The 27,124-nt window shown below is 45.1% G+C and overlaps 1 protein-coding gene across 1 annotated transcript in view; it reads right to left on the bottom strand.

The window, feature by feature from the left end:
* ARHGAP42 (Rho GTPase activating protein 42) overlaps window positions 1-27,124 on the bottom strand; it is a 374,547-nt gene that overhangs the window by 36,131 nt on the left and 311,292 nt on the right. The window contains exons 7-9 of the mRNA XM_069759185.1: window positions 12,795-12,899; window positions 9,262-9,391; window positions 243-343 (exon numbers count right to left, since the gene is read on the bottom strand). Of these exons, the coding sequence (XP_069615286.1) occupies window positions 243-343; window positions 9,262-9,391; window positions 12,795-12,899 (336 nt within the window). The remainder of the gene's footprint in view (window positions 1-242; window positions 344-9,261; window positions 9,392-12,794; window positions 12,900-27,124) is intronic.

The following is a 27,124-nucleotide window of genomic DNA, read 5'->3' as shown; positions in this document are numbered from 1 at the left end:
GCTGCAGCCTTGACGTTCCATCCAAGCCAGTAGAGCCAGTTCAGTTCTCACCATAGAAAAAATAGTACGCCTGCTTGCTAGTTCCTACTCTGAGGGAAGGGAGACTTATCGATCATGTCCACATGCCCTCATGGTGTACACTTGATCTAATTGGGATGAACATTTTACCTCTTTTTTTTTTTTTTTACAAAATAATAAAAATTAATAAAAATAGTTCCATTACAAACAGCCATAACACTCACCACTTTTCCACCAGACTTTGTTTCAGAAATGCTCATCGTAAAGGTTTTACTGCTTTTGTCGTAAGTACAGTAATGACGAGTCCATGTAAATCCGAGGGGCCCTTAATATAGAGAAAAAAAAAGTTTGACATAACAGTAAAAAAATAAAAACTTGATTCATTTTCTTAGAAACAGCGCCACTCTTGTGTAGAGGCAATGTTTGGTATTGCAGTTTATCATTCTACAAACTTATAAATCTAAACTGCAATACCGGACACCACCAATATACAATAGTGGCGCTATCTGTATATAAAAAAGTACCTTTTCTGCTGTCTTATGTTTTAGGTCACACCGCTAAAATAATTTTTGGGGGATTGGATCTGTATAGTGAAACCTGCAAAAGTAAAAATCCTGAACTTTCTCAAAAACCAGAACGTTTAAGCTATGAAGAATAAATCGGGTCTTGGAGAAAACCCAAATCCTTTAACCTTTCACTAACATTCAGCTCTACAAACATCCTCAGTGCCAAAACCCCCCGCCATAATGATCTGTACTCTTAATTTCAGATATATACGGGATGGGAAGTCAGAGCGGTGTTGGCCCCGTTTCCATACACACCGGCAGGACAATACATGTGGAATACAACAGCTGCGGCCCCCATTGGGGCTCATTATCCGGAGCAGCCGTTGGACTAGAGACGGTTTGCAGGTTACAGGTGTCCAGGAACATATTGATTCCAGCGCAACACAAATCACATCCTGTATGTGCAAACCATAAGTATCCTCCATAGACCGGCACGGGAAAATAAGCCGTAATCTAACCCAGAAGAGACACGTTGAAAGGTTAACTCAATGGCAACATGTGCAAACATCGCAGTCAGTCACAAACAATGCAGCGTGGCACAGTAACAATTACTACATTATAGCGGATTACTGACCATTCCGCATTACCAGATAATACAGGGAGAACAAAAAACCTCAGAAACCTTTTATCCTACTACTCCAATGCATCTACAATAAAGCATATTGTTTGTCTTCTTTATTTTTTTAATTTCTGTCTATAAATTAAATATAAAAAAAATATTTTGTGTCTCCATGGTAACAGACTACGAACAAACCCTAGGTAGTCTGATACAGCAGTCAAACTCGCTTTGATCTGTTCTCTGCTTTTTGTTAACCAAAGAATGTAAGTTAGAAAGAAAAAAAAATCTGGTACACACTTATCTTTGGGAGCTGAGCTGCATACAAAAATGATTCAGGAGAACTTTATTTCTCATTTCGGATGCACTGGAGCAATAAAGATTAGGCAGCAAATAGGTATGCAGTCTACTATGTGAAGCGCATAAGCTCTGTATGATCACTGATGCCAATCTTGACAATGGCACTCCAATGCACAGGAAAAGGGAGATGGCAGCATATGCATAGGAAAGGAGAGACGGTAAAGCATGCGCCGGAATGAAGTGATGGCAGCATATGCACAGGAAAGGAGAGACAGCAGCGCATGCACAAGAGAGGAGAGATGGCAGTGCATGCACAAGAAGGGAGAGATGGCAGCGCATGCACAGGAAAGGAGAGATGGCAGCGCATGCACAGGAAAGGAGAGAAGGCAAGCTGCGCACAAGAACGGAGAGATGGCAGCGCATGCACAGAAAAGGAAAGACAGCAGTGCATGCACAGGAAAGGGGAGAAGGCATTGAATGCACAGGAAAGGAGAGATGGCAGCTAGTGATGAGAGAATATACTCGTTACTCGAGATTTCTCGAGCATGCTCAGGGGTCCTCCGAGTATTTTTTAGTGCTCGGAGATTTAGTTTTTCTTGCCGCAGCTGAATGATTTACATCTGATAGTCAGCATAAGTACATGTGGGGGTTGCCTGGTTGCTAGGGAATCCCCATATGTACTTATGCTGGCTAACAGATGTAAATCATTGAGCTGCGGTAAGAAAAACTAAATCTCTGAGCACTAAAAAATACTCGGAGGACCCCTGAGCATGCTCGAGAAATCTCGAGTAACGAGTATATTCGCTCATCACTAAAGGCAGCGCATGCACAGGAAAGGAGAGATGGCAGTGCATGCACAGGAAAGGAAAGATGGCAGTACATGCACAGGAAAGCAGGAGATGGCAGCGCATGCACAAGAAAGGAGAGATGGCAGCGCATGCACAGGAAAGGAGAGATAGCAGCGCATGCACAAGAAAGGAGAGACAGCAAGCCATGCACAGGAAAGGAGAGATGGCAAGCCGTGCACAGTAAAGGAGAGATGGCAAGCTGTGCACAGGAAAGAAGAGATGACAGCGCATGCACAGGAAAGCAGAGATGACAAGCCATGCACAGGAAAGCAGAGATGACAAGTCATGCACAGAAAAGGAGAGATGGTAGCGCATGCACAGGAAAGGAGATGGCAGCGCATGCACAGGAAAGGAGAGATGGCACAGAATGCACAGGAAAGGAGAGATTGCAGGCCATGCACAGTCTTTCGTTTCATTTCTATGGGCATTCTTAATAGTGAGGAGCTGGTGTGCCCAGCGATTTTCAGAGGTCACATAGAAATAGATAAAGGGAGCCGTGCATGAGAAAGCGGCACACATCGGGGTACATCAGAGTGAGGATGGAGGAAAGGACGGATTCTGGAAATATTTTTGAGCAGGAGGCGACAGGAGGTGGAGAGAGCTTAGATGTGCGGTTTAAATGACAGGGCAGAGTCAAGGGTTAGGGTACCGTCACACAGTGCAATTTTGATCGCTACGACGGCACGATTCGTGACGTTCGAGCGATATATTTACGATATCGCAGTGTCTGACACGCTCCTGCGATCAGGGACCCCGCTGAGAATCGTACGTCGTAGCAGATCGTTTGAAACTTTCTTTCGTCGTCTAGTGTCCCGCTGTGGCGGCATGATCGCATGGTGTAACATATATCGTATACGATGTGCGCATAGTAACCAACGGCTTCTACATCGCACATACGTCATGAAATTATCGCTCTAGCGTCGTACATTGCAAAGTGTGACAGCAGTCTACGACGCTGGAGCGATATTGTTACGATGCTGGAGCGTCACGAATCGTGCCGTCGTAGCGATCAAAATTGCACTGTGTGACGGTACCCTTACTCCAAGGCAGCGGATTACCGGGACAGGGGAAAGTGTGATTTCATTTATTGTGATAGATCAGTTAGGGAAGATATGCGAGATGGAGGAAAGATAATGAGTTCAGATTTGTCCACATTGAGTTCGAGTAAGGCCGGGATCACACATGCGAGAAATACGGCTGAGTCTCGCATGTTAATACCCGATATTGCCGCCGTCACTCAGGAGCGGAGCGTGCGGCTGCATGTATTGCTATGGGGCTGCACACTCCGCTCCGAAGTGCAGGCGGCAGGGCCGGGTATTAACATGCGAGACTCGGCCGTATTTCGTGCATGTGTGATCCCGGCCTAAGCGAGAGGAGAAGAAGGAGGATATGGCTGATAGACTCTCTGGGATTCTGGACAGCCAGAGAGGTAGATCTACGTGTCATCAGCATATAGATGGTACTGGAAGCCATAGCCCTTTATGAGTTGTCCCAGGCCAAGGGTATAGATTGAGATGAGGTCCTAGGACAGAGCCTTGAGGGACACCAACAGAGAGGGCGTGAGATGAAGAGGTGGTATGGGAGTTATGAGGCATTGGCTATAAAGCTTTGGAATAAAGAGCAGGTGTGACACGCACAGCCATCAGACAAACGAGGATGGCAGATATGTGATATTTCATTCGGAGTAGACTTATCTGGTAATAATAGAAATGTCACATCTCACGATGCGAGATCTCAACCTTCTACAAGGTATGACAGCTCAGAGAAAACGCATGGAGCTGACAGTCGTTTCTCCTGGAAATTATACAAACCCTTTTCGCTTTACATTACTTGACAACCTTCTGTTGTGATTGTATGAAAAAGAAATCAGCTGTGAAAAGTAATTCTCAAACGTGATTTTTTTTATGGCTGTATATAATGAACATCTTGTAATAATGATAGGCAGGTCTATGAGTCAGTAACAGCACGCTATTGGGCTGGCTCCACCGCGATTCCTGTAAATGCACTGACAAGGGGGAAGCCCAAATGTTCTAGGCTGGCCTTACATGGAGCTTAATATTTTGGCACTCCCCAATAGATACAGCAGCTCCCCTCACTTCCTCTATGGTCGTAAAAATACTTTCCCCCCCTTTATACTTCACACTTCTTCAGTAGGCACATCAGAAGAAACTTCCAACTCCCCAATAGTCACTGCAGAATTAACTCTGTTCCCCAGTAGTCACAAATGATAATTTCTCTTCACCAATAGTTACAGCAGACCCGGTTATTTCCCCATCAGTCTCAGCAAGGCCCGTCCACTTCTCTAGTATCACAGCAAACCCCTTCAGTTGCCCCATAGTCACTGCAGTGCCCTCCCACTCCCAATAATCACAGCAAACCTCTTAACTAATCTTTGCCGGAGTAACAACAGACCCCTCTCTGCTCCAAGAGTCACAATTGATCCCCTCTCTTCCCAAGAACTCGCAGCAGGACTCCTCCACTTCCCCATTAAATACAGAAAACCCTATCACTTGTCCTAAAGTCATAGCAGACCCCGTAATGTGCCCATAGGTCACAGCAGGAATCCTCCACATCCCTAATATTTACAACAACTCCTTTACTTGACCAATAGTCAGAGCAGGACCCCTCGACAACCCAGAAATCTCAGCAAACGTCTCCGTAATCACGGCAGGAAACTTCCACTTTCACACACAATAATCCCTTTCACTCATTTCTCTTTTCCCCAGTAGTCACAACTGATCTCGTCTCGTCCCCAGTAGTCACAACTGATCTCCTCTCTGCCCCAGTAGTCACAACTGATCTCGTCTCTGCCCCAGTAGTCACAACTGATCTTGTCTCTTCCCCAGTAGTCACAACTGATCTCCTCTCTTCCCCAGTAGTCACAACTGATCTTGTCTCTTCCCCAGTAGTCACAACTGATCTCCTCTCTTCCCCAGTAGTCACAACTGATCTCCTCTCTTCCCCAGTAGTCACAACTGATCTCCTCTCTTCCCCAGTAGTCACAACTGATCTCCTCTCTGCCCCAGTAGTCACAACTGATCTCGTCTCTGCCCCAGTAGTCACAACTGATCTTGTCTCTTCCCCAGTAGTCACAACTGATCTCCTCTCTTCCCCAGTAGTCACAACTGATCTTGTCTCTTCCCCAGTAGTCACAACTGATCTCCTCTCTTCCCCAGTAGTCACAACTGATCTCCTCTCTTCCCCAGTAGTCACAACTGATCTTGTCTCTTCCCCTATAGTCACAACTGATTTCCTCTCTTCCCCAATAGTCACAACTGATCTCCTCTCTTTCCCAATAATCACAACTGATCTTCTCTCTGCCCCAATAGTCACAACTGATCTCCTCTCTTCCCCAGTAGTCACAACTGATCTCCTCTCTGCCCCAGTAGTCACAACTGATCTCCTCTCTTCCCCAGTAGTCACAACTGATCTTCTCTCTGCCCCAATAGTCACAACTGATCTCCTCTCTTCCCCAGTAGTCACAACTGATCTCCTCTCTGCCCCAATAGTCACAACTGATCTTGTCTCTTCCCCAGTAGTCACAACTGATCTCCCCTCTTCCCCAATAGTCACAACTGATCTCCTCTCTTCCCCAATAGTCACAACTGATTTCCTCTCTTCCCCAGTAGCCACAACTGATCTCCTCTCTTCCCCATTAGTCACAACTGATCTCGTCTCTGCCCCAGTAGTCACAACTGATCTCGTCTCTGCCCCATTAGTCACAACTGATCTCCTCTCTTCCCCAATAATCACAAATGATCTCCTCTCTTCCCCAATAGTCACAACTAATCTCCTCTCTTCCCCAGTAGTCACAACTGATCGCTCTTCCCCAATAGTCACAACTGATCTCCTCTCTTCCCCAATAGTCACAACTGATCTCGTCTCAGCCCCAGTAGTCACAAATGATCTCCTCTCTTCCCCAATAGTCACGACTGATCTCCTCTCTTCCCCAATAGTCACGACTGATCTACTCTGTTCCCCAGTAGTCACAACTGATTTCTTCTCTTCCCCAGTAGTCACAACTGATTTCTTCTCTTCCCCAGTAGTCACAACTGATCTACTCTCTTCCCCAGTAGTCACAACTGATCTACTCTCTTCCCCAGTAGTCACAACTGATCTACTCTCTTCCCCAGTAGTCACAACTGATCTACTCTCTTCCCCAGTAGTCACAACTGATCTCCTCTTTTCCCCACTTACTCATGGCGGCAACCCTTCACTTCTGCAAAAATCACACCAAACCATTTCACTTGCCTAATAGTCCTAGAAATCCTTTGCACTTCACCAACAGTCAGAACAGCCTCTGATTCTATGTTACTTACAGAAGCCATGTAAATTGTCACTGTGGCCCCCACTTAAAGTAGGTCTCCTAATAACCCCCCCAGCCTTTCCTCAACAGTCACAACAAGACTAGCTATTGATGACTGACCAGCACCCACCATGCATTTAGCGTTGTATTGAAGCACCCAGCCACCTAGTACATGAAGTGCAGGACAAAACACAAGGGGCTAGGTTTTGTCTGTGACGTTAGTAATAATATTCTACATAAAGAGGACCTGTCGCTAGTTAAAAAGTGTCCGGCTTCCCTGAGTATTCTATTATTATTTTTTAATCTGCAATACGGTTCCAGATATGTGGTCCTTTTTATGGCCTTTACAGGGGCAGTGCTCACAGGGTAATTAGGCTACTCTGCACGCCCCAGAGGAGCCAGTGAACCATAGCCTCTTAGTAAAGACCATCAAAATTAAAAGGCCCATATCTCTAGAACTGTAAAGAGGATTTAAAAAGAAATAAATACAAAATATGGATTACCCAGGTGTGCTGGACACTTTTTAGCTAGTGGCAGGTCCTCCTTAGAGGAGCTGCTAGAATAAAATCAGAGCAAAATCTCCCCACTTTTTGAGCTGGTGACAGGTTCTCTTTAACGCCAGGATCGATGTGTAACCGTTCTAATACACAAGCCTATCTATGTATAAGAGGCAGAACTATGATGTCTGCGGATCCTAGAACCACTGGGGCAGGGCAGCTCCGTACAAGAAAAGCAGCTGCTAAGTGGAATTCCCTTTATGTCCTCTGGCTTTCAGGTTCTGCTTCACAACATTTACGTCGGATAAAGATGATTATTTCATTGAAATAATATTACAGCTGTTTCACGGAGAGGCTCCGAATCCAGCAATGCGTGCAGTCACAAACATGGTGTAAGCTAATAGCCGAGGCGAGGAACATGGTAATTGCATTGCTTGTAAATGTAAATGAGATCTACAAAAAAAAAAGAAATGAGGTGAAGGCTGATATTGTGTAATCCCCTGAGCCTACAAAATATATCGTGCAAGAGTAAGAAAAAAAGATAGAAAATGATCTGAAGCTGGTACCAGCATCAATCAGGAAGCCAATTATCAATCTCACAATATCTACAAACTGGACTCTACCAGTAGAATTACTCGGGCCCCGATTTATCAAACGGTTTTACCCCCGGAGTTCTGATATTGTTCAAATTGTTTCAAATGTTTGCGCAAGTCCGCCAACTTTTTGAAAAGTGCAAGCTACTCAATAGGTGAGGGGGCTGGGGCCAAGCGTAGAAGAAAAATTACTCTGAAAGGGGTATTCCTATCTCTAAGGTCGCATCTCAATATGCTGTGGCTGGAATAAATAATAATATTAGTAAATACCTCCAATTACAAATGTAGTATAGTTCTTCTGATAATTCTGATAAGCTATGTAGTGGCTGTAAAAATAAAATAATATTAGTAAATACCTCCAATTACAAATGTAGTATAGTTCTTCTGATAATTCTGATAAGCTATGTCACTTACCCCCATGTGCAGGGCATGGCAGTAGCTTAGGTATCCATGGTTACAGCTTAGTTGTTGTAACCATGGATACCTAAGCTACTGCACATGGGGTAATAGACATAGCTTAGTAGAATTATTAGAAGAACTATACAACATTTGTGATTGGAGGTATTTGCTAATATTATTTTTACACTACATAGCTTATTAGAATAACTATACTACATTTGTAATCGGAGGTATTTATTAATATCATTATTATTCCCATGGACATGGGGTAAGTGACATATAAAATTTCAAGGGCAACAGTCATTTAATATTTTTCTCTCCATAATTAATAGCCCACGTGAAAACAAGAAACTTTGTAATATATCTGATCAGAAAAATCTGTTTCTTTCTCCTCTTCGACTGATCATTTTAGGCTCAAAATTCTCAATTCACGGGTTAAATCTATATTCAGTGAATACAAATTACGGAGATGAGAGGACAGTTGGTGCCCATAAAGCTCAATGGAGAATGGTAACTGTCTCTAGCTCCTCCCCTTCCTCATAGAATTTTAAAAGCACCAACCGTCACTTCCTGTCTCAGTGATGGGAAAATCTGTCTTCACCGTATACAGATTTTTTACCATAAATTGAGATTGAAAGATCAGTCCAGAAGGAGAAAGAAGCAGATTTCTCTGATAAGATATCAGAGAAACATATAGAGTAAATCCATAAGATCTCCTAAACGGTGGCTGGCAGCAGCCAAAATATTATCATTTGTAGAGTTTGCCCCACCATAGATTACCCCATTCATATAGGGGTCATAACAGCTCCCAAATCAATTGGTAAGAGTGGGACCCAAAGTGACTGATTTCATCAGAGGACGGGTCTGCCGAGATACGGTTATGGCAGGTTCTGTATAGGACACAGCCTGGCGCATGGAGGGTTCCTATACCAAGGACAGTGTTCTAGGATCCGACATTGGCACGTGTTAACAAGACAAGGCGTAATCCAGACTGACGTAGCAGGGGTCAAAGAGGGGCGCTTAACAACTTCACAAGGATGATAATTATTCTGGAGGTCGGCTCCTCGGGGGACGGCACACTTCCGCCAATATCAAACAGAATTAGAGCACAATTCTACCGGCACGGAATACACAAACGGTGAGAGACATGAATAATAATCAAACATAAGACGACGCACTCTTCTCCTGGACGTATAAATATCCCTCCATGGTCCACTGGCTGGGGGGTCTATAGTCCTGGTCTGCAGACTTCATCCTCTGCATTAAGCGGTCCATCTCCTGCCGGGTGCTCTCAAAGTTATTCCGGGTCTGCAAAAAGAAACGATCTACGGTCATCATCCTGTTCATATCTGCGAGTTTATAGCGTCAGGATGGCGTCAGGATGTCACTGGTAGTAGGGCTCTGGGCCAGCAGACACGGGCCAACAATGTGGTCACTGGACTCGGAAAGTTTACGCAGCTCTAGTAGCCACCTCTCTGCTCCTGACCGAGCACCACAAGAGCCCCATTCCCAGCCCTAGGACCTGAACTTATATCCTATCAGCATTCCATACTTACCCCTCGTGGGAACAGCCCTTTAATTAACAATTCCAAAATGGGCTATTTAATAAGAGACATTGTCATTGGTCCTGGCACTTATAACCCATGGACAATAGGTACCCGTGTCTATTCTAGAGGGGCGGATAGTTATGTTTTACATCCCGATCAGTTTTAGCTATTTTATTCCCCTCTTTTTCGGTTGTTTATTGTAAAAAATAAATAAAGGGGGTGCAAACTTTTTTTAGGCATAAAAAAAGTATGAGGGTATACGTGTATTTTTTAATGAGGTTTACGTGTATTTTTTTGAGGTTCGGTAAGCACTTTTAAATACACTATAATTTAAAGGGAATCTGTCAGCAGGATTTCACACCCCAAACTATACATGTGCGTGTGGATCTTTCAAAGACAAGTTCAGCTATACCTTCACATGGTCGGTCCTTTCCTGAGAAATCAGGGTTTGAAATTATATGCAAATTAGGCTGAAGTGCTATGGTAGATCTGAAGCCTCTGTCACTCCAGCTCTATTCCCTACCCGGTGCCGTCTCCTCCTACATTATACTATATGGAGGACTATGGGGAGTGCATTATACTGTATGGAGGGCGACGGGGAGTGCAATACACCATATGAACGACTATGGGGTGTGCATAATACTATATGGATGACTATGGGCTGTGCATTATACTGTATGGAGGACTTTGGGGCGTATGATACTGTATGGAGGACTATGGGGTCCCTCAGTTTTTACTACCTACGGGTTGTTTTGCCAGTTCTGACTTGTTCTTGTTTTTCTGGGTCACCATACTGCAGTATTTTCTCTGTACACATTCACCACTTTTTATTATTTGTATGTATTTTTATTGTTGGTGCTAATAAGCATTATCAAATTTTACTTTGTTGGCGTAGCACTTCTGTTTTTGTAGTTTTTTTTTAAGTGCCCTTTACTTCCTGGCCAAATTATAGGAATGCATTTATAAATACTTATAGCTCAGATGGAAGTCCATGAGTGTAAACATCAGCAATTGCCCAACGAACGAGCAAAAATGCTGCCTTTTGTTTTAGCCGGAAAAAAAAAAAAACATTGTTCTCAACAGCACACCACCCCGATGTAAGCTGCAGATGTGCTGCCAATAACATGATACTGAATGGGGACAGATTGCTCTAGTAATGATCGGTCTGTGCCCATTATTCTTCCTCAGCCAGTTTAAACAGGCCAGGAAACAAGAGCCAAACGACTTCGACACTGTCGATCACCCTCGTTTAACAGCCTGAATTCAGCGCATGGAAATGCAATGTAAATGTTTTTGCGTGACTGTGTAATTTGTTGGCATTTAGGGCCTCACTTTAAACTTTTGCCCAGGGCCCCACTTTGTATAAAACCAGCCCTCAATCTGATCATATCACTGCTCCTCAGCAGTGGAGGACGCAAAAGAGAGAATACAGACAGGACAGCCGGGGAACGCAGCTGATTCTTTTTGAGAGGTAAAACATTTGGTGATGATTCTTAAACTTGTTTTACCTCTCAGAAAGAATCAACTGCGATCCACGGCTGTCCGGTCTGTATACTATCACGTGTTCCCCGGCTGACCTGTCTATATGCTCACGTGTTTGTTCTCCGGTTTTCATGTCTGTATACTCTCACACATTCCCCGGCTGTTTTGTCTGTATCCTGTCATGCATTCCATGGCTGTCTTGTCTGTATACTCTCATGTATTCCCCGGCTGTCCTGTCTGTATACTCTCACATGTTCCCTGTCTGTCCTGTCTGTATCCTCTCATGCATTCCATGACTGTCCTGTATTTAAACTCACATGCGTTCCCCGTCTGTCCTGTCTGTATACTCTCACATATTCCCCAGCTGTCCTGTCTGTATACTCTCACGTATTCCCCAGCTGTCCTGTCTGTATACTCTCACATGTTCCCCGGCAGTCCATTCTGTATACTTTCACGTGTTCCCCGGCTGTCCTGTCTGTATACTTACATGCATTCCCCGACTGTCCTGTCTGTATACTCTCATGGTTCCCCGGCTGTCCTGTCCGTATACTCTCACATGTTCCCCAGCTGTCCTGTCTGTATACGCTCATCATGTGTTCCCTGTCTGTATACTCTCACGCGTTCCCCGGTAGTCCATTCTGTATACTCTCACTTGTTTCCCGGCTGTCCTGTCTGTATAGTCTCACACGTTACCTGGCTTTTCTGTCTGTATCCTCTCGCACATTCCCCGGCTGTCCTGTCTTTATACTCTCATGCGTTCTCCAGCTGTCTTGTCTGTATTCTCTCACATGTTCCCCAGCTGTCCTGTCTGTATACTTTCATGCGTACCCCGCCTGTCCTGTCTGTATACGCTCATGCGTACCCCGCCTGTCCTGTCTGTATACGCTCATGCGTACCCCGCCTGTCCTGTCTGTATACTCTCATGTGTACCCCGCCTGTCCTGTCTGCATACTCTCATGCGTACCCAGCCTGTCCTGTCTGTATACTCTCATGTGTATCCCGCCTTTCCTGTCTGTATACTCTCATGCATACCAAGCCTGTCCTGTCTGTATACTCTCATGTGTACCCCACCTGTCCTGTCTGCATACTCTCATGCGTACCCAGCCTGTCCTGTCTGTATACTCTCATGTGTACCCCGCCTGTCCTGTCTGTATACTCTCATGCATACCAAGCCTGTCCTGTCTGTATACTCTCATGTGTACCCCGCCTGTCCTGTCTGCATACTCTCATGCGTACCCAGCCTGTCCTGTCTGTATACTCTCATGTGTATCCCGCCTGTTCTGTCTGTATAGTCTCATGCATACCCCAGCTATCCTGTCTGTATTTTCTCACGTGATCTCCGACTCTCCTGTCTGTATACTCTCATGTGATCCTCTGCTGTAATGTCAGTATGCTCTTTTGCTTCCTCCCCTCCCCAGGAGCTGTGGTATGATCAGACCATGTTCATGCACAGTCAGACATGGCCATTACACAGTACACAGCAGGGGCACATTTATAAGATTATCTCAGCACAGGAACATTATTATTTTGTGAAACTTATTATTATTTCAAGATCTATTAATTAAAATGTTCTTTATTCTCATGGGGAAAACCCCTTTAAAGGAGAAGTTTTGCGCTTCCAGATATGACAAACAATTCAATTTGTTCTGGAGTCTTCAGCAATCAGCCGAGCGGCCGCTTACGTTTTGTAAATTGAACTGTAGCTGCTCCTTATAGGGTGTAAATTCTCTCGCCAGCTCATAGCCCTCATGGTAGAAGGTAAAAAGACCCTGGAGGAACGCCAAAAGCTGCAAATAAAACAAAAAAAAAAACACAAAAAACAAGCAATGAATATTACAGACATGGAAAAGTAAACACCACGAGCTTTAGATTTACCCCAAGCAACAACCCGCAATTAATGACATCTCATTTCTTTTACAGGATCGCTCCTTCAAGGTTCGGCATAGAGAAAAAAATAAAATAATTATGACTGCACCAAAAGGACGAGGTGTGGGCGATTTATTCCGCAAGGAAACTGTCCTTTAATCCATGAATTCGATTTAAAAGAAAAACGAGTCTTATAATTCAACATTTCACCTCCGTAGATATCCGCAAATAAATTACTTCAAGTGCTCAGTGGGTAAATTAGAAGGTTTTGCGAAGCCTGTAATTGTGAACCATAAATATTCAGAGTCTTCAGCTCGGTGGAGGACATATTGGTTATCTGCGAGTCGTAACGGCGCCGCGGCTCTGGAAAAGCCACATGCATTTGTCAAGAGAGGAGAAGGGTGAGGAGCGTCTCGGCGGGAAGGAAAGTGACATGTTAATTTATTGTGGGATCTGCATAGAAAAAAAAGAATATATCGAACGGTTGTTGCTTTGATTATTCTAAATTCCCACAAATAAAAAAAAAAGAAAGAAAACAAAAAGAACCGAATGTAAATGTATTTATGGAATATAAGCAAAAAAATAAAAAATTGCCAAAAATGAACAAAACATTTAAAAAAATTACCAATAATTAATACAAATATTTTTTTTACCAATAATGAATAAAAAAAAAAAAATACCAATAATGAATTAAAAAAAATACCAATAATGAATAAAAATAAAAAAATACCAACAATGAGTAATAAAAAAACAATAATGAATAAAAATAAATTACCAATAATGAATACAAATATTTTTTTTACCAATAATGAATAAAAAAAAAAAAATACCAATAATGAATTAAAAAAAATACCAATAATGAATAAAAATAAAAAAATACCAACAATGAGTAATAAAAAAACAATAATGAATAAAAATAAATTACCAATAATGAATACAAAGATAAAAAAATTACCAATAATTAATACAAATAAAAAAATACCAATAATGAATAAAAATAAAAAAAATTACCAATAATGAATAATAAAAAAAATTATGAATAAAAATAAATTACCAATAACGAATGCAAAAAAAAAAAAAATTACCAATAATGAATAAAAATAAAAAACATAAAAAATACCAATAATGAATAAAAATAAAGCAAATCTGTGGAAATTACATTTTATTTTGCTTGCATCATTTTAACCATGTACAGCAAATTGTAAAAGGAAATTATTTTTTTGGGAACATTTTTGGCTCCAACCATCTCTCACCGCCCCCTCTCCTTTAATTGAGGCCTCACTTACATGTCCGACTTTTACATACGAGAGCTATCATGTCACAAATCGTCAATGGCTCCGGGAAAAAAAAAAAAAAAAATCGGATGATGACATCCGATTTACATGGGCTGTCAGGACTCAGGAGACTTTTTTTTTTTTTTTTTCTTCAATTTCCCCATAAATTAAAAAATTGGATGGTGCTCAGACCAGGCTCTGATCAGAAACGTGGAAAAGTTGGATGTCTGAATGAGCCCCAAACAGCTTTGGCTTTACAGGAGGATGTAGATAAAAAAAAAAAAAAAAAAAGCAGTGGAAAATTGCAGTGAAGACCAAACCAGAAAAAAACAAGGATCCCTAAAAAATAACTTTTAATAACAACAATTTAAAAAGACTCTATTTTTTCAAATACAATAAAAAAAAGTATATAATGTACCTAGAGAACCCTATAACGGACTACCATGAATCCTGCCTATCAGTGGAGGTTGGCACCCTAATTTACCGCGGTAGGCGCCCCCACTCCTCGACGGCTCACCCTATTCAATCCCTAGCTGAACCTGCAATACAGGAAACCTGGTGAGCCCTAAAGCTCAATCCTATACTGATAACTGCCTGACAGTGGAGGTAGACACCCTAATTTACTGCGGTAGGCGCCCCCACTCCTCGGCGGATCACCCTAGGGTCCCGGGACGTCTGTTTAAAAGTGTGTTTAAAATACATTTGTCATCATACAATATCTGTTCATTATTGCACTCCGGTGCTGTTCAGGAAAATTCGATTTGGACAAAACGTATCTTTGCACTCCGTTTTACCCGGTTATTTTTGAGGGTATATCTATGGTATTATACATTATTACGCTGCACTCTACATTGCCATATAGAGCTGCACTCATAATCAATTTCTTTTTTTCTTTTTACTAATTTTTTATATTTATTTTTTCATTTTTTCGTTTTTTTTTTCACGGGTATCGGAGGTGTATTTGGTACATGATCTTTTGTCTATCCTTACTGTAGGGATTGTAAGGGACCCTAGGGTCAGCCGCCGAGGAGTGGGGGCGCCTACCGCAGTAAATTAGGGTGTCTACCTCCACTGTCAGGCAGTTATCAGTATAGGATTGAGCTTTAGGGCTCACCAGGTTTCCTATATTGCAGGTTCAGCTAGGGATTGAATAGGGTGAGCCGTCGAGGAGTGGGGGCGCCTACCGCGGAAAATTAGGGTGCCAACCTCCACCGATACATGTAAAGAAGCTGCGGAGACACCATCACTAGGGTTGAGCGAAACAGGTCGAACATTTTCAAAAGTCGCCGACTTTTGGCGAAGTCGAGTTTCATGAAACCCGATCCGACCCCTGTGCGGGGTCGGCCATGCGGTACGCGACTTTCGCGCCAAAGTCGCGTTTCAATGACGCGAAAAGCGCCATTTCTCAGCCAATGAAGGTAAACGCAGAGTGTGGGCAGCGTGATGACATAGGTCCTGGTCCCCACCATCTTAGAGAAGGGCATTGCAGTGATTGGCTTGCTGTCCGCGGCGTCACAGGGGCTATAAAGGGGCGTTCCCGCCGACCGCCATCTTACTGCTGCTGATCTGAGCTTAGGGAGAGGTTGCTGCCGCTTCGTCAGAAGCAGGGATAGCGTTAGGCAGGGTCCATTAACCACCAAACCGCTTGTGCTGTAGCGATTTCCACTGCCCAACACCACCTTCGGTGTGCAGGGACAGTGGAAGCTACATTTTTTTTTTTCCCCTCAGCGCTGTAGCTCATTGGGCTGCCCTAGAAGGCTCCCTGATAGCTGCATTGCTGTGTGTACGCCGCTGTGCAAACCAACTGCTTTTTTCAAAGCACAAATCCTCTTGTTCCTTCCTTTCTGCACAGCTATCTTGTTTGTTTGTTTGTCCACACTTTTTATTTAATTTGTGCATCAGTCCACTCCTTATTGCTGCCTGCCATACCTGGCTGAGATTACTGCAAGGAGATAGTAATTGAAGGACAGTTCCTTTTTTTTTTTTTTGTGGGAGATTAAGATTGACATTTCTGCTAGAGTGCCATCTCTGTCTGTGTCATCTCTCACTCAGTGGGCCATAGAAAGCCTATTTATTTTTTTGCTTGATTTGGGTTCCAAAATCTACCTGAAAAAATCACTACATCAATCAGTGGGAGAAAAATATTGGCCTCAGGGCTTGTGTGCCACTCCTTACTCCTGTGTGTGCCATCTCTCACTCAGTGGGCCATAGAAAGCCTATTAATTTTTTTGCTTGATTTGGGTTCCAAAATCTACCAAAAAAAATAACTAAATCAATCGGTGGGAGATTAATATTGGCCTCTGGGCTTGTGTGCCACTCCTGACTCCTGTGTGTGTCCTCTCTCACTCAGTGGGCCCTACAAAGCCTTTTTTTTTTTTTTTTTTCCTAAATTCTCCCTGAAACAATCATTTCATTTTATTTGTTTTATAAATTCTTCTGTAAAAAATAATTTTTTTTTAATTTTTTTTTTTCAGAAGTCTCCCTTTTAAAAAAAACAAACACAAATCAGTGGGAGATAAATATTTACATTTGCGCTTCAGTGACAGTCCTGCGTGTGTGCCATCTCATTTGTTGCCAACAACAACAGAGTGTGTAACATTGTGGCTGATTTTCGTTGTGGTCTCACCCACCTGTAAAGGGGTAGCTAAATCATACTGAAGTTATAGCTCACCGTGTAAGTTGTGTGACAGCAACAAATACCGTTCGTTTGGTAACGTTTTTAAAACAATGAGGAAGTCTGGTGGAAGAGGTCGTGGCCGGGGGCGTTCATTGTCAGCTGGTAATGAGGGTAGTGGTAGTGGTGGAGCATCAGCTGGTCGTGGGAAAAAAAATATTGCACCTAAGTCTGGAGCTGTGGAGCCAGGTTCGTCGTCTGGCTACACAAGGCCTCGAACGCTCCCTTTTCTGGGAGTAGGAAAACCGCTTTTAAAGCCGGAGCAGCAAGAGCAAGTTTTGGCTTATCTTGCTGACTCAGCCTCTAGCTCTTTTGCCTCCTCTCGTGAAACTGGTAAATGTCAAAGCAGCGCGTCGTTAGTGGATGTTCACGGTCAGGGACAAGTCGCTTCCTTGTCCTCTTCAGCAAAAACAACAACAGAGAAGAATGCAGCAGGCGACACAACGGGTTACTCCATGGAGCTCTTTACACATACCGTCCCTGGCTTAGAAAGTGAAGCAGTTAACAGTCCATGCCCATTACAAGTTGAATCTGACATGGAGTGCACTGATGCACAGCCACAGCCAGACTACTATCCTGGTCCTTTGACTCAGACCACAACATTGCCCTCGCAGGGTGCTGATCAAGAATCAGACCCTGATGAGACTATGTTGCCCCATCACGAACGCTATACCACCGACCGACACGGTGACACAGACGAAGTTGCACACGAGCTACAAGAAGAGGTAATAGATGACCCAGTTCTTGACCCCGATTGGCAGCCATTGGGGGAACAGGGTGCAGGCGGCAGCAGTTCTGAAGCGGAGGAGGAGGGGCCGCAGCAGGCATCAACATCGCAACAGGTTCCATCTGCCGGGCCCGTATCTTGCCCAAAACGCGTGGCAAAGCTAAAACCTGTTGGAGGACAGCGTGGCCATCCGGTTAAAGCTCAGTCTGCAATGCCTGAAAAGGTATCCGATGCTAGAAAGAGTGCAGTCTGGCATTTTTTTAAACAACATCCAATTGATCAGCGCAAAGTCATCTGTCAAAAATGTTCAACTACCTTAAGCAGAGGACAGAATCTGAAAAGTCTCAATACAAGTTGCATGCATAGACATTTAACCACCATGCATTTGCAAGCCTGGACTAACTACCAAACGTCCCTTAAGGTTGTAGCACCCTCGGCCAATGAAGCTAGTCAGCAACGCAACATCCCTTCCGGCAGTGTAGGGCCACCATTTTCCGCACCACCTGCAGTATCTGTGCAGGTTTCTTTGCCAGGCCAAAGCCGTCAGGGTCAGGGAATCACCAGTTTCGTAGTAGGAAACACTGCATCTAGGGCACCGGTGGCAACAATACCATCTCCCACCGTCTCTCAGTCTGCCATGTCCACCGGCACCCCCGCTAGTTCCACGATCTCCAGCTCTCCAGTCCAGCTCACCCTACATGAGACTATGGTTAGAAAAAGGAAGTACTTAGCCTCGCATCCGCGTACACAGGGTTTGAACGCCCACATAGCTAGACTAATCTCGTTAGAGATGATGCCCTACCGGTTAGTTGAAAGCGAAGCTTTCAAAGCCCTGATGGACTACGCTGTACCACGCTACGAGCTACCCAGTCGACACTTTTTTTCCAGAAAAGCCATCCCAGCCCTCCACCAGCATGTTAAAGAGCGCATTGTCCATGCACTCAGGCAATCTGTGAGCACAAAGGTGCACCTGACAACAGATGCATGGACCAGTAGGCATGGCCAGGGACGTTACGTGTCCATCACGGCACACTGGGTAAATGTGGTGGATGCAGGGTCCACAGGGGACAGCAAGTTTGGGACAGTTCTGCCTAGCCCACGGTCTAGGAAACAATTGGCTGTAGCCGTTCGCACCCCCTCCTCCTCCTCTTCGTCCTCCTGCAGAAGCGAGAGCTCGTCCACAGACCGCAGTCGCACAACCACTCCATCCGCAGCTGCCACTGTTGCACACCAGGTCTCCCATTATGGGGCAGCTACTGGCAAACGTCAGCAGGCTGTATTGGCTATGAAGTGTTTGGGCGACAACAGACACACCGCGGAAGTTCTGTCCGAGTTCTTGCAGAAAGAAACGCAGTCGTGGCTGGGCACTGTAGATCTTGAGGCAGGCAAGGTAGTGAGTGATAACGGAAGGAATTTCATGGCTGCCATCTCCCTTTCCCAACTGAAACACATTCCTTGCCTGGCTCACACCTTAAACCTGGTGGTGCAGTGCTTCCTGAAAAGTTATCCGGGGTTATCCGACCTGCTCCTCAAAGTGCGTGGACTTTGCTCACATATCCGCCGTTCGCCCGTACACTCCAGCCGTATGCAGACCTATCAGCGTTCTTTGAACCTTCCCCAGCATCGCCTAATCATAGACGTTGCAACAAGGTGGAACTCAACACTGCACATGCTTCAGAGCCTGTGTGAACAGAGGCGGGCTGTTATGTTTTTGTGGGAGGATACACATACACGGGCAGGCAGTAGGATGGCAGACATGGAGTTGTCAGGTGTGCAGTGGTCGAAGATTCAAGACATGTGTCAAGTCCTTCAGTGTTTTGAGGAATGCACACGGCTGGTTAGTGCAGACAACGCCATAATAAGCATGAGCATCCCCCTAATGCGTCTGCTGATGCAAAGTTTGACGCACATAAAGGATCAGGCGTCTGCAGCTGAGGAAGAGGAAAGCCTTGATGACAGTCAGCCATTGTCTGGCCAGGGCAGTGTACAGGACGAGGTAGCGGGCGAAGAGGAGGAGGAGGACGAGGAGGATGATGGGGATGATTATATTTTTAATGAGGAAGCTTTTCCGGGGCCACTGGAAATTGGTGGCGCGGCAAGGCCGGGTTCTGGTTTTTTGAGGGACACAAGTGACGTTGATTTGCCTGAAACTACCCCTCAACCAAGCACAACCGCAGATTTGAGAACTGGAACTTTGGCCCACATGGCGGATTATGCCTTACGTATCCTCAAAAGGGACACACGCATAACTAAAATGATGAATGATGACGATTACTGGTTGGCCTGCCTCCTTGATCCTCGCTATAAAGGCAAATTGCAAAATATAATGCCACATGAGAACTTGAACTAATATTAGCAACCAAACAATCAACTCTTGTTGACCGTTTGCTTCTGGCATTCCCTGCACACAGCGCCCGTGATCGTTCTCACACGAGCTGCAGGGGCCAGCAGACCAGAGGAGTTAGAGGGGCAGAAATCAGAAGTGGCGTTGGCCAGAGGGGTTTTCTGACCAGGTTGTGGAGTGATTTTGCTATGACCGCAGACAGGACAGGTACTGCAGCATCAATTCAAAGTGACAGGAGACAACATTTGTCCAGTATGGTTACAAACTATTTTTCATCCCTTATCGATGTTCTCCCTCAACCGTCATTCCCATTTGATTACTGGGCATCAAAATTAGACACCTGGCCAGAATTGGCAGAATATGCATTGCAGGAGCTTGCTTGCCCGGCAGCTAGTGTCCTATCAGAAAGAGTATTCAGTGCTGCAGGTTCAATACTAACAGAAAAAAGGACTCGTCTGGCTACCCAAAATGTAGATGATCTAACCTTCATTAAAATGAACCACAACTGGATTTCGAAATCTTTTGCCCCACCTTGCCCGGCTGACACCTAGCTTTCCTATGAAAAGGTCTTGCCTGTGGACTATTCTGAATGCCTTTTCCAATCTCGTAATTTTCAGCACCTGATTGTCCAGCATACGACATGTTTACACCTCACTAAATGGCCAAACTCCCCACACGGGGCCGTGGTATCGACACTTGGCGACAGCACCCGTGAGAGTGCAGTTTGTCTGAAGAGGTGGGTGAGCCCGCTTTTGGTCGACGGCACTGCCACTGGGTCCCTCCTAGTACAATAAAGTGTCTCTGGCAGTGGTGGTGCGCACCCAACGTCAGACACACCGTTGTAATATGAGGGGCCCTGGGCCTGTACCGCCGGCCACAAGACAGTTTCCCCCCACCCCAGCTCAAACAGTGCTCTACCACTTGCAAAATTATCTCACAGCTCCACCAATGTTTAGTCTATGCGCTGACATCCTTCAATGCCTGCCACTGACAATACCATTGTATTGACATTTTTGTTATGTTAGGCCTTCGATGCCTGTCTGTGGTCACTCCTTCCACTAGGCCTCCACTGACCACACCACTGCTGCCCGTGTACCCCTGGAACCAATTTAAAATTGCCTACAGACATGTGTTATTATTTTAGGCCTTCGATGCCTGTCTGCGGTCACTCCTTCCACTAGGCCTCCACTGACCACACCACTGCTGCCCGTGTACCCCTGGAACCAATTTAAAATTGCCTACAGCCATGTGTTATTATTTTAGGCCTTCGATGCCTGTTTGCGGTCACTCCTTCCACTAGGCCTCCACTGACCACACCACTGCTGCCCGTGTACCCCTGGAACCAATTTAAAATTGCCTACAGCCAGCCCAATTTTTTTATTTTAGGCCTTCGATGCCTGTCTGCGGTCCATTCTTTCAACTACTACTACACTGACCAGGGCACTGCTGCCCGTGTACCCCTGGAACCAATTTAAAATTGCCTACAGCCATGTGTTATTATTTTAGGCCTTCGATGCCTGTCTGCGGTCACTCCTTCCACTAGGCCTCCACTGACCACACCACTGCTGCCCGTGTACCCCTGGAACCAATTTAAAATTGCCTACAGCCATGTGTTATTATTTTAGGCCTTCGATGCCTGTCTGCGGTCACTCCTTCCACTAGGCCTCCACTGACCACACCACTGCTGCCCGTGTACCCCTGGAACCAATTTAAAATTGCCTACAGCCAGCCCAATTTTTTTATTTTAGGCCTTCGATGCCTGTCTGCGGTCCATTCTTTCAACTACTACTACACTGACCAGGGCACTGCTGCCCGTGTACCCCTGGAACCAATTTAAAATTGCCTACAGCCATGTGTTATTATTTTAGGCCTTCGATGCCTGTCTGTGGTCACTCCTTCCACTAGGCCTCCACTGACCACACCACTGCTGCCCGTGTACCCCTGGAACCAATTTAAAATTGCCTACAGCCAGCCCAATTTTTTTATTTTAGGCCTTCGATGCCTGTCTGCGGTCCATTCTTTCAACTACTACTACACTGACCAGGGCACTGCTGCCCGTGTACCCCTGGAACCAATTTAAAATTGCCTACAGCCATGTGTTATTATTTTAGGCCTTCGATGCCTGTCTGTGGTCACTCCTTCCACTAGGCCTCCACTGACCACACCACTGCTGCCCGTGTACCCCTGGAACCAACATCAGAAAATATAAAAATAAGTATTTTGCTTATAAAAAAGAAAATACTGGAGAGATATCAAATGCAGACATTTTAACATTAAAAACAAACACACAACTAAAATCTGGTACAGTACTAAAAATGGCCACCAGCTACAATTACTTTCTCCTGCAAGTAGTTAACTGAAAGGTTTTTTAAATTGAAAACACAGATATGGCATCCACCGAGTGTTGTCCTGTCGCGTCTTCTTTATATTATTGCCGAGAAGATGCAAAACAATGAAAATAATAAAATCATTAATTACCAAAATAATAGAGAAAGTCAACACCACATTGCAAATAAACATTCATTCCAAATAAAGAAGCAGGGCGCGTCCGAGGGTGAGTATATACCTAATAAGAATATAATCACCCTCGGACGCGCAATGCTTATTTCCAACAGCCTTCCTTCCTAAGAATCAGCCCTTCCGTGGTGTAGAGAGACGTTGTGTTACACTCCAAGGTGTTCCCCAGGTTGCCTTTCCTGAGCTTCGATCTTCCGGCTCTCGTTTAGTAGTTGTTGGAAACTACGCTGCATTAGGCCTTCAAATTGGGTATGGGGTGTAGAGAGATGGTGTGTTCCACTCCAAGGTGTTCCCCAGGTTGCCTTTCCTGAGCTTCGATCTTCCGGCTCTCGTTTAGTAGTTCTTGGAAACTACACTGCATTAGGCCTTCAAATTGGATATGGGGTGTAGAGAGAGGGTGTGTTACACTCCAAGGTGTTCCCCAGGTTGCCTTTCCTGAGCTTCGATCTTCATGCTCTCGTTTAGTAGTTGTCGGAAACTACGCTGCATTAGGCCTACAAATTGGGTATGGGGTGTAGAGAGAGGGTTTGTTACACTCCAAGGTGTTCTCCAGGTTGCCTTTCCTGAGCTTCGATCTTCCGGCTCTCGTTTAGTAGTTGTTGGAAACTACGCTGCATTAGGCCTTCAAATTGGGTATGGGGTGTAGAGAGAGGGTGTGTTACACTCCAAGGTGTTCCCCAGGTTGCCTTTCCTGAGCTTCGATCTTCCGGCTCTCGTTTAGTAGTTCTTGGAAACTACACTGCATTAGGCCTTCAAATTGGGTATGGGGTGTAGAGAGAGGGTGTGTTACACTCCAAGGTGTTCCCCAGGTTGCCTTTCCTGAGCTTCGATATTCCGGCTCTCGTTTAGTAGTTGTTGGAAACTACACTGCATTAGGCCTACAAATTTGGTATGGGGGAAACATTGGCGCATCTGCGGTCCCTCCTTCCTCTAGGCCTCCACTGACCTGTCTACTGCTGCCCGTGTTCCCCTGGAACCAATTTTAAATTGCCTACAGGCAGCCCAATTTATTATGTTAGGGCTTCGAAGCCTGTCTGCGGTCCATCCTTCCACTAGGCCTCCACTGACCTGTCTACTGCTGCCCGTGTACCCCTTGAACCAACATCATAAAATAAAAAAAAAAGTATTTTGCTTATAAAAAAGAAAATACTGGTGAGATATCAAATGCAGACATTTTAACATTAAAAACAAACACACAACTAAAATCTGGTACAGTACTAAAAATGGCCACCAGCTACAATTACTTTCTCCTGCAAGTAGTTAACTGAAAGGTTTTTTAAATTGAAAACACAGATATGGCATCCACCGAGTGTTGTCCTGTCGCGTCTTCTTTATATTATTGCCGAGAAGATGCAAAACAATGAAAATAATAAAATCATTAATTACCAAAATAATAGAGAAAGTCAACACCACATTGCAAATAAACATTCATTCCAAATAAAGAAGCAGGGCGCGTCCGAGGGTGAGTATATACCTAATAAGAATATAATCACCCTCGGACGCACAATGCTTATTTCCAACAGCCTTCCTTCCTAAGAATCAGCCCTTCCGTGGTGTAGAGAGACGTTGTGTTACACTCCAAGGTGTTCCCCAGGTTGCCTTTCCTGAGCTTCGATCTTCCGGCTCTCGTTTAGTAGTTGTTGGAAACTACGCTGCATTAGGCCTTCAAATTGGGTATGGGGTGTAGAGAGATGGTGTGTTCCACTCCAAGGTGTTCCCCAGGTTGCCTTTCCTGAGCTTCGATCTTCCGGCTCTCGTTTAGTAGTTCTTGGAAACTACACTGCATTAGGCCTTCAAATTGGGTATGGGGTGTAGAGAGAGGGTGTGTTACACTCCAAGGTGTTCCCCAGGTTGCCTTTCCTGAGCTTCGATCTTCATGCTCTCGTTTAGTAGTTGTCGGAAACTACGCTGCATTAGGCCTACAAATTGGGTATGGGGTGTAGAGAGCGGGTTTGTTACACTCCAAGGTGTTCCCCAGGTTGCCTTTCCTGAGCTTCGATCTTCCGGCTCTCGTTTAGTAGTTGTTGGAAAGTACGCTGCATTAGGCCTTCAAATTGGGTATGGGGTGTAGAGAGAGGGTGTGTTACACTCCAAGGTGTTCCCCAGGTTGCCTTTCCTGAGCTTCGATCTTCCGGCTCTCGTTTAGTAGTTCTTGGAAACTACACTGCATTAGGCCTTCAAATTGGGTATGGGGTGTAGAGAGAGGGTGTGTTACACTCCAAGGTGTTCCCCAGGTTGCCTTTCCTGAGCTTCGATCTTCCGGCTCTCGTTTAGTAGTTCTTGGAAACTACACTGCATTAGGCCTACAAATTGGGTATGGGGTGGAGAGAGATGGTGTGTTACACTCCAAGGTGTTCCCCAGGTTTCCTTGCCATTGCTTCGGTCTTCCGACTCTCGTTTAGTAGTTGTAGAAAAGTACACTGCATTAGGCCTACAAAATGGGTATGGGGTGGAGAGAGATGGTGTGTTACACTCCAAGGTGTTCCCCAGGTTGCCTTTCCTGAGCTTCTATCTTCAGGCTCTCATTAAATTGTGGTTAAATGGAACAACTGCATTTGGCGTACTAGTTGGTTTGGGGCCTACTATCGGTGTCTGCCACTCCTTGCTGTTCTCCTGGTTTCCTGTCCTGAAATTCCATTTTCAGGCTCTCGTTAAGTAGTTGTTAATGTTAGACTGCATTTGGCCTACTAGTTGGGTTGAGGCCTACTATCGGTGTCTGCCACTCCTTGCTGTTCTCCTCCACTGAACAAAGCTGTGCCGCCTGTTTACTACGGTTGCCAATTTTGAACTGCATTTCGACTACTTACTGATTTGGCCCTACTCTCTGTGTCAGCCTCTCATTCCAGTTGTCCTCCACTGCAATGCCCCCTGGTTATTCCTGTGTTACCAATTTTGAACTGCATTTAGCCCACTTTATTCTTTGGGCCTATATCTGTGTTTCCACTTCATCGTGCCCATTGCCCAGCCAGTGATAGATGAGTCTGCTGGTACATTGACCCATAACGCAACATTCCCCGTGCATGCTACACAACAACATTGTGACCCTGCTGAAAGTCAGGTTGCTCTTCCCGCATACCATACCACCTTACACGGGGACAAAGAGGAAGGTGCAGATGAAAGTGCAGGTTCCTTCATCAGGTGGGGGGAGGAATACTAGTTGGCGACGTCACTGGCACAGGGCCTCTCATAGTACGCAAAAGTGTTGCTGCCGGTGGGAGGCGCCCCCGCCGTGCAAACACACCGCTGTACTTTGAGGGGCCCTGTGCCAGTGCCAATGCCAACAAGTGGGCCCCCCCTGCTTGCTCAGGATCACAGCACTTGCAAAGTTGAAATACTTACCTCTCCCTGCTCCACTGCCGTGACGTGGTCCAGATTTCCTGGGCCCACTAATTACTTGAACCAGCCCTACCCCACACAACTTTAGCCAAATGACCCCCAATTTCAAATGCCTTCCAATTATTATAAGGTAAATTACGCTTGACAAGCTTCATTAAGAAGAATGGATGGTTTTGACATTAAAATGGGCACTCTAGGTGTTTTCCTGGCCCCCACTCACTGCCGACTATGCTGCCCCATTGACTTGCATTGGGTTTCATGTTTCGGTCGATCCCGACTTTACGTCATAATCGGCCGATTTCACTCGACCCGACTTTTGAGATAGTCGGGTTTCGCGAAACCCGGCTCGACTCTAAAAAGGTCAAGGTCGCTCAACTCTAACCATCACGTGTTTCTCGACGCAAGCAGTGAATAGCCAGGCCTTTCCCCGGGAAGGAACAACCACGGGAAGGGCAGCATCCTATGAAGGAAAGCCACCTATGCCAAGCATGGTATCCATCCACAGACAGCTGTTTCGGGGTTTTTGCCCCTCATCAGTGTGGAGTAGGAATCTGGCTATTAGGAGCAGTGCCTAGTAAAAAGGCTATAAAGGCACAGATGATTGGCCTCGGGGAGACCAAAACATCCAACACCGCGGAGACACCATCACGTGTTTCTCAACGCAGTGATTCCAGAACATTGCCCCCATCCCGTATGGGAAATATGCAGATGCATGTAAAGAAGCTGCTTTTTACTAGGCACTGCTCCTAATAGCCAGATTCCTACTCCACACTGATGAGGGGCAAAAACCCCGAAACAGCTGTCTGTGGATGGATACCATGCTTGGCATAGGTGGCTTTCCTTCATAGGATGCTGCCCTTCCCGTGGTTGTTCCTTCCCGGGGAAAGGCCTGGCTATTCACTGCTTGCGTCGAGAAACACGTGATGGTGTCTCCGCAGCTTCTTTACCTGCATCTGCATATTTCCCATAAGGGATGGGGGCAGTGTTCTGGAATCACTGCGTTGAGAAACACGTGATGGTGTCTCCGCAGTGTTGGATGTTTTGGTCTCCCCGAGGCCAATCATCTGTGCCTTTATAACCTCCACTGATAGGCAGGATTCATGGTAGTCCGTTATAGGGTTCTCTAGGTACATTATATACTTTTTTATTGTATTTGAAAAAATAGAGGTTTTTTAAATTGTTGTTATTAAAAGTTATTTTTTAGGGATCCTTGTTTTTTCTGGTTTGGTCTTCTATTGTTCTAGGGTTCCTACCTATTTATGTTTTTGGTTTCA

Source organism: Ranitomeya imitator, chromosome 3 (assembly GCF_032444005.1).
Source record: "Ranitomeya imitator isolate aRanImi1 chromosome 3, aRanImi1.pri, whole genome shotgun sequence".
Classification (NCBI taxonomy): Eukaryota; Metazoa; Chordata; class Amphibia; order Anura; family Dendrobatidae; genus Ranitomeya; species Ranitomeya imitator.
Note: the sequence above shows the minus strand (reverse complement) of the source record. Positions and strands in the feature narration are given on the sequence as shown.